Genomic DNA, 15,908 nt, shown 5'->3' on the forward strand with positions numbered 1-15,908 from the left:
CTTATTTATCCAGCCCATCCCATGCAGAGGCACTGCAGGGCCCCGGGCTTCTGACACCTCCCCAGCCCTGCCCAGCTGAAGATGCTCTGTAGTTCTGAGCTACTTCCTTGGAGGGCCTGGCTCTGGGGCCCTCCGTACTCATAAGATGTGTCTGGCAATGCACACACACTGAGATTTCAATCAGGCCAACGTTTTATCACCAGAAAGCTTGTAAAAGGAATACTAATTGTAATAGCAGAATAGAAGCAAGATTCACTAGCTAATAATCCTACCAAAGACAGGAAGATCTTCTTTGGGTGTCTCTGCACAGGGCTGAAGGACTCTGAAACCCCATGCTTGCACACTCAGGACATGTTGCAGTTATGCACAAAAAACAGGCAGATTCGGCAAACCAATTATAGTACCACCTATGTAACATGAACTCTGCAGCATACACACAAGGCTTGCTGACAGAAGCTTTTTATGGTGGTGCCTTTATGATTTTTAAAAGGAAATGTAAGTTCAAATTTTGTGTTTTCAGCAACCCCCTGTCTCAGAAGAAACAGTAGAACTGACATAATAAGGCCACGCTGCTTGGAAATTGGACTGCATGTGTTCTTATCTGTTTGTAAATAACCAGTGTACACAGTTGTGTATTAAAAACAAAGAAAAAGTAACTTATCCTTTTCATCAAATGCACTATAAAAATAGGAATATAGGATACAGAAAGAAAACTCGAGGCAGCGGGGTGATGGTGATAAGGAACCATCCTGAGATTCTGTTTTTCCAGTTCATTGATTTATTTGGTCTCTATAAAATAGAGGGAAAATTAAAGACTAAATAATTAAAAAATACTGTACAAATTATTTGTGTTGTGTAATGCATGAAGAGCGCAGAGTAAAACATAACCAAAAAGACAGATCTTGTAGGGAACATCTCACCTGAGTGCTGTGCAGTGTTCATATGGAGGGTGAGCACAGCCAACTGTGAAAGAAACTAAACTAAGCTGGGAGCAGCCAGAATGAGTTCACAGTTTGAAAGAAGTCGTTATGATAACCCAGCAACGTTTCACTGGCACTTCTATGAATACAGAGAATTTGTGCATAAATGTTAGTGTATGCCAGAGGGCAAGAGCTTAGGTAAAGCCTGCTCTGGAGTCATTTGTGCTCAGTGGTTACCCCCCGGGGCAGCAGCACAACTTGGTGCCCGGGGACCACGTGAAGGCTCAGACCCACTGAGGGCATCGGACAGCAAGAGGCACCCCGGCAGAGAGCTCAGGAGCAGCAAGAAGCACAGCTGTGAGAACAGAGCCAAGTACTTGGCCTGACTGAAACCTCAGTGCGTGTGCGTTGCCAGACACCTCGTACACTCCCAAAATACCAGTTTGGAACCAGCTGTGAGAGAACGAAGCAGCACGCTTTACTGTCACACACAAGCAGAACTTCCCAAGGACAGCCGTCGTTTCGCCTCATACCTGTGAGAAGATGGCCGTGCTGTTGAAGGCACGATGAACCATTTTGAATCTATTCCCAAGAGCTGGACTGCGCACAGATTTCAGGTAAACTCCTCTCATCTCAGAGTCTGAATTAAAAACAGAAAATAGAATAAGAGAGTACAGTACTGTTAAGGATACATTTATCTTTCTTTATTATTAAATCATGTTTTCCATGAGCAATTCCTTTACAGTCTTCCAAATTTGAAGTTCTCTATACACCTCTGAATATCTCAAAGCAAAGGAGTAACTCTACCCAGCTTGCAATTAGGAAGAGCTGACACAAAGGGTTTCTCAGCAGGCAGAGCTCTGGCTGCTCATAGCAGGGAGAAGGGCTATGGGAGCCACAGCAAACTCAAATCAATCTGTTATCCACATGGCAAGGCTTTCCCAAAACAGACACAACTGATGTCAGAGTCTGTATGAGACAGGTGTGGGGATTTCAGACTTCCAGCAGAGAAGGAAAATCCTCAGCAACACCTGGGAAGCTCTTAAATGGTATTAAGATGATTCCATCATGCAAATATCCCAGGAAAATCAAGGTTTATAAGCACAGGAATAAGAAAATCTTGGCCAAAAAAGAGCTTTACCTTCTCAGCTCTGTCAGTGTCAACACTGTAATCTACCTTTAAAATTCATATTGATACTTCACATCTAATTTTAGGTCTCTTTGTACGAAAAGACCTGAAAGCTTCAGAAATTTCTAAGTGAAATGGAAAATTCTGTTTCCCTTCAGTCACACTGGTGTATGCGGGGTTGGCTGAGGGGAACTCTGGCCTCCATGGTCCCCAAAGAACTCATTCCAGCTTGCACAAAGCTATGGCATGGCAGAGACTCCAGTGAAGATTTGCTACATAAGAAAACCAGGGGAATACAAATAGAAAAGGTAAAACAGGTGGAAAGCACCTGATTTACTAGAGCTGAGATTGCTACTAATTGGCTGACCCAGAGCAACTGACCGAATGGCTGTGCCTCTCACACACTGCTTGCTAAGCAGCACCTTATCTTAAAATCAAAAAACCTCCATCACTCACCATTTAACACCTGTGTGACCTCTGCATCATCATTCAGGAACTGACGAAGTGAAGAGTTCAGCTCATTCTCTGTATCTTCACCTTCATCAGACGAAACACAATCTGCATCTTGCTGGGACAGCTCAGCTTCGTCATCTAAAAACTGCCTTGCTGCATTCTAAAAAGGGAAAAAACACATCCAAATGAATTTTAGCTAGACTCATTAATTAGTGTCATGATTAACTATTGTTACAGATGAAAACTCTGATTAAATCAGTTCACCCAGCTGCTCAGATCAGCTCTGGGGCTCCCAGCACAAGGAGGACAGGGACATGTTAGATCGAGTCCAGAGGAGGCCACGAGGATGCTCAGAGGCTGGAGCCCCTCTGCTGCAGGGACAGGCTGAGGGAGCTGGGGGTGTTCAGCCTGGAGGGGGGAAGGCTCCGGGGAGACCTCCCAGTGGCCTTTCAGTGCCTGAGGGGCTGCAGGAATCATGGGGAGAGACTTTGTCAGGGGATGTGGTGACAGGACAATGGCTTTAAACTAAGAAACTTGATTTAGAATAGGTATTAGGAAGAAATCCTTCCCTCAGAGGGTGGCAAGGCCCTGCCCAGGCTGCCCCAGGAGCTGTGGCTGCCCCATTCCTGGCAGTGCCCAAGGCCAGGCTGGATGGGGCTGGGGGCAGCCGGGGCTGGGGGCAGGGGGCCCTGCCCATGGCAGGGGCTGGGATTAGATGGGCTGTGAGGTCTCTTCCAGCCCAAACCAGCCTGTGGTTCTGTGACCACTGACACTAGGCTTCTGTCTGGAGTAAGAATCCATCACACAGGAAGGTGATGTAGAGAGCACGCTGTGTAGGGAACTGCACAGCACACGAAGATCTATCCCACCAACACCGCCAGTGAGGCTGGCTCCATCCCGCAGTGGTGCCGGAGGTCTGCACGCTGCGTGACGCCGTTAGCACCAACTAGGGCTGCAGGCAGGGCTTACCGACTGACCTACCCCAAACCATCAGGTTATTTGTGACTTATAAATCTTGTTTCACTCCTGTCAGCTAGGAGTTCTTCACAAAAAGCTCTTTTGATTTAGAAGTGCCGGATTTCTCTGAACTAAAGTCTTTTGGAAACTTCAGGTGCAGACTTCATGCTGGTTTGAACTTCTCTGATTTAAGATTGTTTGGTAAATTCGTTAGACAATGAAACTCATCCTTAAAAAATGCTCATTCGTGGATGATGAGGCACTTCACACTTGAACTTCAGCATAGAGGTGTGCTATAAACGTAGATGCTGTGTTTCATAGTAACAGGCAACAAAACATTAAAAAAATATAGAGAACAAAAGGAAAATAGCCAGGGCAATGTTTTGTCAGAGACGCTTTTTTTAAGCAAACTTTTTCTCTTAAAATTTCAGCTAAAGCTGCTATCATAAAACCTGGAAAAAATCAGCATTTATCTCATTTTCCCCAGAAGAATGATAGTTTGCCTTCAGAATATTTCGAATGAATACTGTACATTTTGTTTCAGCACACAGATGTGCTACGATAAGAGATCTCTCAGTTTTTTTTTTTTTCAATTCCTTGCTGTTAACTTACTTCTTTACACCAAGTAATAAGCCTGACTGACAGGCATTATTAGCAGTTCCTTTTCTAGAAGAGTTTTGATTATTATAAAATGCATCGGAGGTCACCCGCTTACAGGAAAGACCTCTCAGTGCTACTGCCAATTAGGCTTAATCCTTCTTACTGGGGGAAGACTACGCAGAGGACAAACCCTGCAGCACAAATAGCACTATGACACCAGAAACCAACAGCCAGGAGTCTTGTCACACTTCGGAAACGAATAGTTATCAGGTTTTTAGATTGCCTATTGACCCTTGTTCAGTGCCAGCTGGCTATTTGGGTCACCCTGGACTTCCTAGGATCTCAGTTAATTGCAGATCACTGCTGCACTTACAGCTCCGTTATCTGCAGCTGCGACACGACACCTAACTGGGGGTGGATTGATCACAGGGACTGTGATGTCCTGGATCTTCTGTGAATCTAGAAATCTGACATGTTCATCACCACAAATGTTTATCTAAGATAATATGTGAAGGCAGGGTAGAATTTCTTAAGTATACAGGTAACGTACTCTCTTTTCATGAACCTATCCCACATCAATAAAACATTTAAATAAAATAGAGAAATAGATTTTTAATCTCCCTAATTCTTTTTCATTCCAAAATATAAAGTATTGATACTGTAGGAAAGTCTCCATAATGAGGGTTATCTTTAAAACAAAGCTGCACCAGGGGAATTTCAGACTAGGTATTATGAAAAATTTCTTTACCATGAGATTGGTCAAACCCTGGAAGAGGCTTTCTGGAGAGGTGGCTGATGCCCCAGGGCTGTTAGTGTTCAGGAGGCATCTGGACAATGCCCTCATTAACATGCTGTAACTTCTAATCAGCACTGAAGAGGTCAGGCAGGTGGACTTGATCTTTGTAGGTCCCTTCCAACCGAACTACTCTAATTTTAATTCTAATTCTAGTATTAAAAATATGCAACATAACGTGCCCTGGAGTCTGGATTACTGTAGTTGTGGAAACACATCTATGCATATTTAAGAGCTTTTCTACTTAATATGAGTGTATGATTCTGGCCCGGCATCTTCTCCACAAGTTCCCAATGCAGCGACAGATTAAGAGTAAAACACTACCTTAATACTTAAGCTTTGGGGTAGGGCGAGTACTGCTGTCGTTGGTCATTCAAAACTGAAAGCATTAGAGCAGGTGATATATGCATATGATATAAAGTCCTAACAGTGTAAATTCTGGAAAAGTGAAAGAGCCAGGCTGCCTAATTTCTGAATATCTCCTTACTTGTAATGTAAATTCTTGTTTCGCTTCAGAACATGATTGCGCAGGGACCTGCAGACTACTCTGAAGGTCATGTAATGCATGTGAGAATTAAATCATTAGCCAGTGTTTCAAGAGTTATTCCCTTAACTTTGCTACAAACCTGCATGAAATAGCTATGACCCTCAATACTCCTAAACAATGACTTAAAAATAAACAACTGCTCCACTGCATACCTACCACAAAATAGTTGTACCATGAAATCCTATGTAAGCCTGTAAAATACATGAACACACAAGCTCTAGAACAAATGCTCTGACACAGCCTACTTTTGTCTTTTGGTTGTGAAATCATTGCTATAATTTTTCATGTTAATTTCTGTAGTTTTCATATGTTTCTTTAATAATTTAAATACAGACAAGTTATGAAATATTTTGTTCACTCTTGCAGTTTGGACACAAAATAGACTCTTACTAATTCTATGTCTCTTTTAGTTCAGTTTGGTGCTGCTCATGTTCAAAGAAGCATTTTTGGAGGTGTTCAAGGCCAGGCTGGACAAGTCCCTGGGCAACCTGACCTAGTGGGTAGCATCCCTGCCCATGGGAAGGGGCGTGGGACTACATGGTCTTTAAGGTCCCTGCCAACCCAAACCATTCTGTGATTCTATGCCTATTCTGAACTTGATTTTGTTGTGTTGCAAACATGAACACTTATATAGGTACATACATAAAACAATACAACTTCAGTTCAAACTGCTGTATGTGTAAGCTTCAAAGCATTAAGAGATGTGAAATTCCATACCTTGCATGTAAAATCACTCTTGACCTTTTGACGTTTTGCACTTCTTCGCTGTTTCTTGTTATGTGCTGCTGAGCTGCTGTCTGTGGTCCTACTTGAGTTCTTGTGAAAATCCAAGCTGTCATCACTGGACACGTCTGACTAGAGGAACATTTCACAAACTCTTCAATAAATACAGCTAAAGCAAGCAGCATTATAATTACACAGTCATCCTTCAACATCTGTTTTTTTCTTAAGCAACACACAATTTTGATTGATTTGATATGGCAAAATGATGGAATAATGCTAAGTCAAAAGTTGCACCTCTTCAGAAAAGAACAGAAAAACACATTATTGGGAAGAAAAATTGGCTAAATGTGGCATGAACATTTTTTGATTCAAAGTTTTGAGGAAGAAAGGTTATTTTACTGCCTTTCACAGAGAGAGAGGCTCTGCTCTCTTCCCTATGACAATAATTCACTCCCAAACAACACCTACAGACACATCTTAGGAGAACTTGGGGATAAACTGAAGGAAGGAAAAAAAATTACATTCTAATACATCTTTGGTCAGATGCCATAAAGTATTTTTAATAAGAACACTTGCCTATGAACTGAAAAAATAGTGAATGTTTACAAATATCCTCCATAACCAAGTTTATGTTATTTTCCTTCTTCGTTACCAAAGCTCTTACTAACCATGTTAAGCGGGTGTCGGCGTTTTCTGATGGCGTGAATCGGTGATTCAAAATCACTATCATTCATAACCTATGTGAACAGAAATAAGAATAAATGCAAAGAGGATTTTTGCTTTGATGTTTGACTTTGTTGCTTCTTGCTTCTCTTGTCTTTTATTTTCTCTATTAAGACTCACCTCAGGAGACTTCAAAACATTTATTTTTCTGTTTTTCCTCTGGAAAACAATCTCTTCTTCACTTTCACTGCTGGTTCCTACAGAAAAATAATAAGCAACATTCACAAGGATGTGTGTTGTTCACAGTAGAATATTGCTATAATTGAACAATCAAAACCTCTCTCTCTTATAAAAGTACCTACAAAGGAGATTACTTATTGATCTTTGTGGCAAATATTGCTCTCTTTAGCCTTGTTAATCAAAATAAATAATCTCCAGTTGAGATGCACAATAAATCCTACTTTCCTGGAGGTTCTCTGAGCGGAAATGATTACCCCAGGCAGTACAGACACAGAAAAAGAGAGGTGAAAAATGAAGAATGAAACCTAGAGAAGAAGCCCTTAAAATTTGAGTAAGTATTACACTTCTGGAAACATTTTGTAGCACATATGCCTTTGTATGCCTGAAACAAAACCAGAACTCATCAAAAAGTCCTCTTCTTGATTCAATTTTTCAAACAACTGCAGCCTTTTCTGTTTTTCCAAAGGACTGCCTTTGCTGAAGTATAACATATGAATACGACAACGGGAGGCAATGTGATCCTCTTTGATATCTTTATTGATGACTTGGACAAGGGGATTGAGCACACCCTCAGTAAGTTTGCAGGTGACACCAAGTTGGGGGGAAGTGTCAATCTACCAGAGGGTAGGGAGGCCCTGCAGAGGGACCTGGACAGGACGGGGCGATGGGCAGAGGCCAAGGGGATGAGGTTCAACATGGCTAAGGGCTGGGTCCTGCACTTTGGCCACAACAACCCCATGCAGTGCTACAGGCTTGGGGCAGAGTGGCTGGAAAGCTGTGCAGAGGAAAAGGATCTGGGGGTGCTGACTGATGCTCGCCTGAACATGAGCCAGCAGTGTGCCCAGGTGGCCAAGGGCGCCAATGGCATCCTGATTGTGTCAGGAGCAGTGCAGCCAGCAGGGTCAGGGAGGTAATTGTCCCCCTGTGCTCTGCTGTGGTGAGGCCAAACCTCGAGTGCTGGGTTCAGCTTTGGGCCCCTCAGTACCAGAAGGACATCGAGGCCCTGGAGCATGTCCAGAGCAGGGCTACGAAGCTGGTGAGGGGCCTGGGACACAAGTCCTGTGAGGAACGGCTGAGGGACCTGAGGGGGTTTGGGCTGGAGAAGCGGAGGCTCAGAGGAGACCTCATTGCTCTCTGCAACTGCCTGGAAGGAAGAGGTGGGGAGCTGGGGTTCGGCCTCTGCCCACAGGTAACTAGTGATAGGACTAGAGGGAACAGCCTCGAGTTGTGCCAGGGGAGGTTCAGGTTGGGAATGAGGAGACATTTCTGCTCAGCAAGAGCAGGCAGGCGTTGGGACAGGTTGCTCAGCAAGGTGGTGGAGTCACCGTCCCTGAGGGTGTTATCGCTTGTGGAGAGACATCAGGGGGTTAATTCAGACTGCTTTCTCCAGTAGGTATGCATGAGGCTCAGCCTCAGATGGCTAAGCTAGAATGCACGGTACACTGCAGGAAGCTGAGATTCTGGGAAGCCTCCTCGTTGAGCTACCTTCTAGTATTAAAACCACTGTTCTCTTTTCCTCATATCATAGCCACCTAAGTCAAAATACCTAGCTGAATATGCAAAAGATACTGAATTCAATATTATTTACATAAACATGAAGGTACTAACTAACAGTACCACTGCATCCCCTACCTTCAGCAGGACACACACGGGAAGCACGAATATTGGTATCTTCCAGGTTTGCAGATCTTCCTAAAGGGGAATCAAGTGCATCCAAGGCTGAACTCTCAAAGTTCTGTCCATGTGAGCTTGTATCTACTTTATCTGTAGGACGAACACCTGCAATTTCCTCCACGACATGTGAGAAAACATTCACAGGATTTCTTCTGATAGCTTCGATATTCCTAACCCTTCTACACGGGGTAGAAAGGGGAGAAGCCAAGGCTTCATGTGATCCACTTCTCCTTCTGTTCCCTGACTTTGAGACAGGCCCTGCAGGGGTTGCATCTGCAGCCACTTCTGCAGGACTCACATTACTACTCCTGTGTGGCAGTGGTGTGGAAATGTTTCTTCTCTCAAGGCTTTTGCAATCCCATTTTGGCAATGTTTGAAATCTGCAGCTATCGTTTAGTATTTTTTCTCTATCTTCAGTGACACCTGTGTGACTCTGTAAGGCATCATTTAATTCTGGCGTATTGTTCGTATTCACTTCATCTTCCAAGATTTCATCCTCACATTCTTCAATGGAAAATCCCAGATCAAAGTTAACAGAAAACAGTTCTTGAGAAGCGTCATAAAGATCGTTATTATCCAGACTCTGCTCAGGCACACTAATATCATCCACTGTTTCCACGGTTGTGATTTTACTGCTTACCTGCTGTTCCTTGCAGGTTTTGTCATCTCGTGAGGGAAGCCACTCAGAGCCTTGCACTGCAGCCGACGTGCTAACATTCCCACCTGAAGCTGACATGACAGAAGGCTCATTATGCACAGATGAAATTGCAGTATTTGTTTCATAAATGTGTTCATCTTCAAATAAATGTATACTCTTCTCTTCATCAATAATCGCACTTCTCTTGTTAGTTTCAAGGCACTCTTTATCTTCTTGAACCAAACGTTTACTTGAAGAGTTATTTGCTGGAGTGTAATTTATTGTCAGAGTTTTCTTTTCAATTTCTGTCAATTCTTCATTGTCAAACAGGCTATCAAAGCTGTCACTCCAGTGAAGCCCCTCGACTTTGTCATCAGCAGTCTGCAAAGATGATACAAGTTTTGAAAAACAGGTATTTACAGAAGCACACAAGTTACTGGTGGCTTTCACTTCAGGATTTTCAGAGGGCAGGAGTGAATGATCAACTTCAGACGAAGCAGGAAAGTCTTTGTCCTGCAGTCTCTCTGAATGACTATTGGAAATAGCTTTTTGAGAAGGGCTTATTGTTTCTTCACTTCTCTCCATTTTTTCAAAATCACAATGTTTATTCAAAGGGGGAGGAGAGTGTGATAAAAGCCTTTCCACACAGGAAGATACGCCTTCCAACCAAGAAGACTCTTCAGATGACCTCACAGGCACAAACAAATCCAAGTATGATTCAGGAAGATAAAATAAGTCAGAGGACACAGGTGATTTCTCAGCTGTGAAGCTGCTACAGCCCAAATCCACATGGTTCCTCCCCGGTGAACAACAGGCTTTACCTACAGTTTCGTATTCCTTTATTGCTGCACTTTCATGAACTTTCTTCTGAACTGTACTTTCACTGTTGTCACATAAGTCAATAAATTCATTTAAGTCAAACGTCACCTTCTCTATTTCCTCATCCTTTTGATTGTCCTGGTCAGTGTATTCAGCCTGAGTGAGCCTCCTTGCTGAGGAAGACTCTGAAGCATTTAAATCTGTAGACATCACAGGCACTTCTGAATTCAGCCCCGAAGTTCTTTTGGGAATCTTTGTGGTTATTTTAAATATGGAAAATAACTCACTCTCATCATCCTTTACATCAGGTAGAAATGGTTTTACTTTTGATCTGTGTGCCGTGTCTTTTCTGGATGAATGTGCTTTCTGATCAAATGTGGACTTGGTCATGGAAAGAAGACTTTTATTCCTTTGAACATTAACATCTTCAATACGTAAGTGAGGCTGAAGCTCCAGCTCATAGCTGCAATCTCCCTGGTGAAAAACACAGCGTAATAATGATTATAAATACAGAAACATTTTCAAGGACTTGCCATGAGGATATTTAAAACAAGTGGCAAAGGTTTTTTTACTCCCCAGCATTATCAGAAAGAAAAAAAAAAAAAAGAAAAAAAAAAAAAAAGGAAGTGTTTTGCATTTAAGGTCACAGCTTTCAAACAAAGTGTTTCCTGGCAGCTTAGCTGCAAATCCATGCTTGGGTAGTCACACCTCAAAGTTTCATGCATAACTATCAATTGCATTTAACAGAGAATGCACAGCACTCGCCACTGTGCGTCTGTGCCTTTCTCAGAACATTAACAAACAATTCTTTGCTAACTAACTGTGCAAGGTATTGTCCCTTCAGCCTAATATTAACAAGCTCTAGTTCTGGGAGGACTAGGAAATTCAGAACGGTGGTGGGAGCAGAAGAAAACCTTATTCAAGGCACATGTGAGCCTGGAGTTCTCTGTTCTCTTCGTACTACTGTTCACAATTTGGCTATTGCCACTGATGCCATTGCACATGAAGAACTTCTCACTTACATACTCTGAACTTCATTTTTTCCATGGATGCTTACTGATCTTCTTTTTTAAAATTCACTGACCTAGGCAACCAACTCTTTAAAAAACCTGGCTGTAAAAGGAGCAGTAGGCTCTGACATCATTCACAGCTAAGGGAGCTAAGAGAGTCCTTCCCACTCTCTCTTTTAAATTAAGTTTGCAAAATTAAGGCTTGCAATCTCTAAAAGGAACAGTAAAGGCCAAATGAAGCTCTGATAGCAGTGGTTTGAAATGCTCTTTCAAAGTTCCAATCTGCTTCACAAATTAAAAACAAAACAAAACCAAAACAGCTACAAATGGAGAAATAAGATCAAAACAGAAAGTACAATTATTTTCTGACTGTTCAGTCAGATGAATCTCCAGATGCCTTAATCCCTGCAATAAAACAAGGTACCTTCACACTGGATGACAAAGCTGACAATTACAATAAGAGGTAACAAGTAACATTCTCCAAAGTCTTCCCAGATATAAGCTGTAAATGAACAAGGTCCTTGCAATCCAAGCTCCTAAACCCTCCTCATTGTCCTGAGAGAATATTATTAGAGAAGGTCTTCTTCAGCTTGTGCAGGTCGTGATGTTCACTCCCACATCTCTGTCTTCCAGCTGCATGTATTAGCCATTAAAGCAATACTAATTGCTCTTCTCCCATGGACACAAACCCTGGTCTTCATTTGCAGAGATCCTGACTTTCCCTTTCTCCAACAGCCAGGCTCTGCCCACTTGAGCAGTTAGGGAAGTGTCCAGGGCTGTTTAAGAGATGACGCTGACACACCAACTTCTTGCTAAAGCTGGGACCCCTGGGACCACTCGGGCAGCTCTTCCAAAACAGACTGTGAAGAAATTGGACTTGCTGATCTCGAAGGCCTTTTCCAACCCAACTGATTTGATGATTCTACAAAATCACACCGTCAGAGCAGCACGGACGGCACACCTGGAGCTGCTGTTAAACTGACTGCTACTGACTTCTCTGGCTGCTGTAAGGAGTCAGGCAATCGTGGAAAGCAAGGTTTGAGAAGTACTCTGTAGGCACTCTGCCTATCCCACTGCACGAGGGAGAAAGATCAACACCTACACGTACTGCCGGTTGGTTTACCCAGCAGTACTCCCGAAAATAGCCCCGACTGAGGTACCAAGCTGCCTTCCCTGCATTTGAAAACTGATCCCACCCTAACAAGCTTTGGATGCTCTCTGGACGCAGAAGATAAAGCATACTGTCTGGGACTAAGAGTATTTTTTTTACTCTTGAGTATTTAATAATAAATCAGTATTTATTATTTTAAATTTTAACACTAACTTCACCAAGAGGCCACAGAAGGGATCGTATGCAGAATAAATAAGGACAAATCAGTGTACAGCTGTTTTGGGGTCGGGGCACAGCTGGTTACAAACCCTGTTAACAGCAATGACAGCTGTGTCTCAGTGACATAGTGCACAATTTCTGTAAGGTCAGCACAGGAGAATGAGTAGAGCAGGGGGAAGAAGTCAATTGCTGGAGTTTCATTTGTAAAGAGCCACAGAACAGGCAGCCCATTTGTCACTACAGAAGATGTTACTCAGCTGCTGCACACCTGCTGCCTGTGCTTAGGCCATCGGTTCATAAACGAGGATATCCGAAGGAACTAAACGTTAGGATTTCTCACAAAGAGCAGAAGAGGAGATCCCCAGACTACACATGCTGACTTATAAGAAGTCTTACTGTCAAAACAGTGAAGAAACAATTAATATGAAAGGGTTTGAGGATGATTTTGATATTGTAGGTCCAAAATGATTATTTTCCCTCAAGTTCAGCCAAAACAAAGAATCAAGATATGGAGGTCTCCAGATAAAATCAAAGAAGAGCAGCAACAAACAACAAGCAACAAGACCTGGTCCTATTAACTTTCCATACATCCTCCGAGGAGTTTGCGTATTTGGTTGACAGGGTAACGGTGCTGATAGTGATATGTTTTAGATTTACGTAAGTCATGACTGAATGCTGCACAATATTTTGATTAAAGTATCCAAGCACTGTAAAACCACAACATACATTAAATGGATTGAAGATTGATAAGCTGCCAAACCACTAAGCTATATTGAAACAGAAGTAGGTGATGCTCTTTTCCGCCCAACACACTTTTAAGCGATGCAGCTCTGTAGGCCCTACTTTGTTTCACATTTTTTTAAGTAACCCAAAGTAAAACAACCTAAATAGTAATTAAACCTGCAGGAAAACGTGAGGGTTCTAAGTAGGCAAAATGGTAATTCAGATCACAACTGGACCAGAGGTAAACAAGTTAAGAGCAAATCATTTAACTGTTAACACACTGAAACAAAGAGTTACATGTTTAGGAGTAGCAACAAGTAAAAGGACAGTATCACGTCATGCAAAGGACCTAAAGAAATTCATAAACAAAATTCCTGATTGATAATGATTGGTGTGCAATCTCTTGCTTACATACGTGGGGATCTAGAAGGTGGCAAATGTGATGCCATTTTTTTAATGGTCAGGTATAGATTTGGGAAGCTCTAGGTTGCTAACTGTATACTGAATAAATTAGTAGAAGCTCTAAAATATAATTTCTGGATGAGTCTCTTCAGAGGAGTCAATACTACTTTTGAAAACGAAATCAAACCAACAAAACAACCAACCTTATAAACCCATACAGACCACTAGATTTCTTTGAAGTGACCAACAAACACAAGAGTTGGGAAGCTCTCATGCATACAGTCTTCCTGTTTTCCAAAAGGTTTCCAAAAAAGTCCCTGCTGAAATCTTTAAAACCACCAGCAGAGACCAAAACAGGAAATTTTCTTGCATGGATAAGTAATTGTGTACAAGACAGAGAGCTGGAGTGAGGAGCTGTTGCAGTGAAGAACTTTATTAGGCCACTGCTTATCCTCATGCTTCCACTATAACGCGAACACTACATGTAAGTCTAGTCCCACTCCTCAAAATGATTTCATAGAACTGGCAAAGTTCAGAGAACAGAAGCAAGAACAAACAGTCATATCCATATAAGCTGCTAGAAAGGCCTCTGTCTTCAGGACTCAGACCCCACCTCATCTATTCTTGATAGGCTTTAAAAATACCCAAGATAAAGAACAAATCGTTCTTGTACTTAAATTTGTATGTTACAAGAGTTCTATCCTTTACTAGAAGCCCGATGTATGTTCTATATATGAACTACACCAACAGGAAAACAACCAGCCGTATCTAAAAATTGTATCTAGCTGCATTCACATTTATGCAGATTTATTCTCTAAAATTTCCTGGCTAGCCAATGTATGTAAGCACAGCAATTAAAGGAAAAAAACAAAGAGAGAGAACACAAACATCTAGCAGAACTGCTGTGTGTCAGGACAGCAGCCCAGGAGATGAATTTCGCATCTAGGACAAACGCTGGTAACCTAATTCCAGGCTTACACGGAGTTATATAACTGGTCTGCTTCAACCTAGTTCAACTTAGTCATCCAGAATACTTTCTCCCAGCAAGTCTAGGTAATACTGATGGAGTGAGGGGACAAAGCTGTAATTACCACATTGCAGCTGGGATATGTACAACTTGCAGAATCTTAAATTTGCTGTTCAGCTCTTTCACAGACTGGTGAGCTCCACTGTGTAGCAGCGAGTCAGCAAGTAGGTCACGGGCGAGCAGACACAGGCACCTCACTGATCTTGTCATACTAAACCAATAGCCCTGCTCAGAGGACTGATTCAGTACAAAAAGCAATAGGTTTCTTAATACAGAACATAAAAAGGAAAAAGGAAACAAGATATTAAAATCTTCATTCTTACATGTATTATCATGTATATCTGTATGTTCTCCAGCACTTAAATTTAAATACATTGCTAATGTCAACATTAAAATTAACCTCTCCCTCCTAATAAACTACTTCGGATGTGTGTTTTCTAGTAAGGCTGACGTCTGCCCAAACCATAGTGATATTTACTTTGATATTTTAAAATGAAAAGACAAGTCAATAAGCAGACATGATACAGATGTTAACAATTACAACTTCTCTAACTGAACCCTGTGTTAGAACTGAACCAAAGCAGCACGAACTGGCACTGAAGTCTGCTCTGACACCAGAGAGAAAAAACTATTTTCAGAACTGCTTTTAGTTAGACCTAGGGAAGAAAGGCTTTGGGATTTTTAACTTTTACACCGAGTGTTAAATCCTGATGAGTAAACACTGCCAATGTATTCACACGGGTGTCTTCTCTGGTTAGCTCATGGTTTAGCATGAATACCAGTAACAATTACAACAAGAAGGCTGGTGGTTTTCCCACAGCGTTTTTCACAAGCAGGTAGAGCAGGTATCAGAGAGCAGATTGCAATCTACTTGAATGACAAGAGGTTACACATTTATCCTCACAGGTGATCATTTGATTCCTTAATATTCAAGGGAAAACCCCTTCCTCCTCATGTGGAAGACCCTTTCATGTATTCTGAAACACAAAACCATGCCTCAAATGCTCGCAGCCACGACCGTTCTCCCCTCACTCCTTTGCAAGGTTTACAAAAATTTATTAGGATATAATTATTGCTTTGAATTTAACAGATATTTTAACACACTCACAGAGGAAGATAAAGCACACCTCCAAGACATGCAGTCAGTTGTAATGGCAGACTCCTGGAGGGCAGAGGAATCAGTGTGCAGTTCTCCTCCATCTCCTTCCATTCCCACAAAAAGGGCTTCTGCCTTTCGGGAATCCTGCACAGATGCTTGGCA

At 42.1% G+C, this 15,908-nt stretch overlaps 1 protein-coding gene across 1 annotated transcript in view; it reads right to left on the bottom strand.

The window, feature by feature from the left end:
* The window catches only part of FANCM (FA complementation group M), a gene marked incomplete at its 5' end in the record, with an annotated part of 70,671 nt that overhangs the window by 4,062 nt on the left and 50,701 nt on the right, over positions 1 to 15,908 (bottom strand). The window contains 6 exons of the mRNA XM_084520972.1: positions 1,454 to 1,560; positions 2,506 to 2,662; positions 6,117 to 6,254; positions 6,791 to 6,859; positions 6,966 to 7,042; positions 8,658 to 10,629. Coding sequence (XP_084377098.1) covers positions 1,454 to 1,560; positions 2,506 to 2,662; positions 6,117 to 6,254; positions 6,791 to 6,859; positions 6,966 to 7,042; positions 8,658 to 10,629 — 2,520 coding nt within the window. The remainder of the gene's footprint in view (positions 1 to 1,453; positions 1,561 to 2,505; positions 2,663 to 6,116; positions 6,255 to 6,790; positions 6,860 to 6,965; positions 7,043 to 8,657; positions 10,630 to 15,908) is intronic.

The sequence above is a fragment of the Aythya ferina genome, assembly GCF_964211825.1.
Source record: "Aythya ferina genome assembly, chromosome: 5".
Classification (NCBI taxonomy): domain Eukaryota; kingdom Metazoa; phylum Chordata; class Aves; order Anseriformes; family Anatidae; genus Aythya; species Aythya ferina.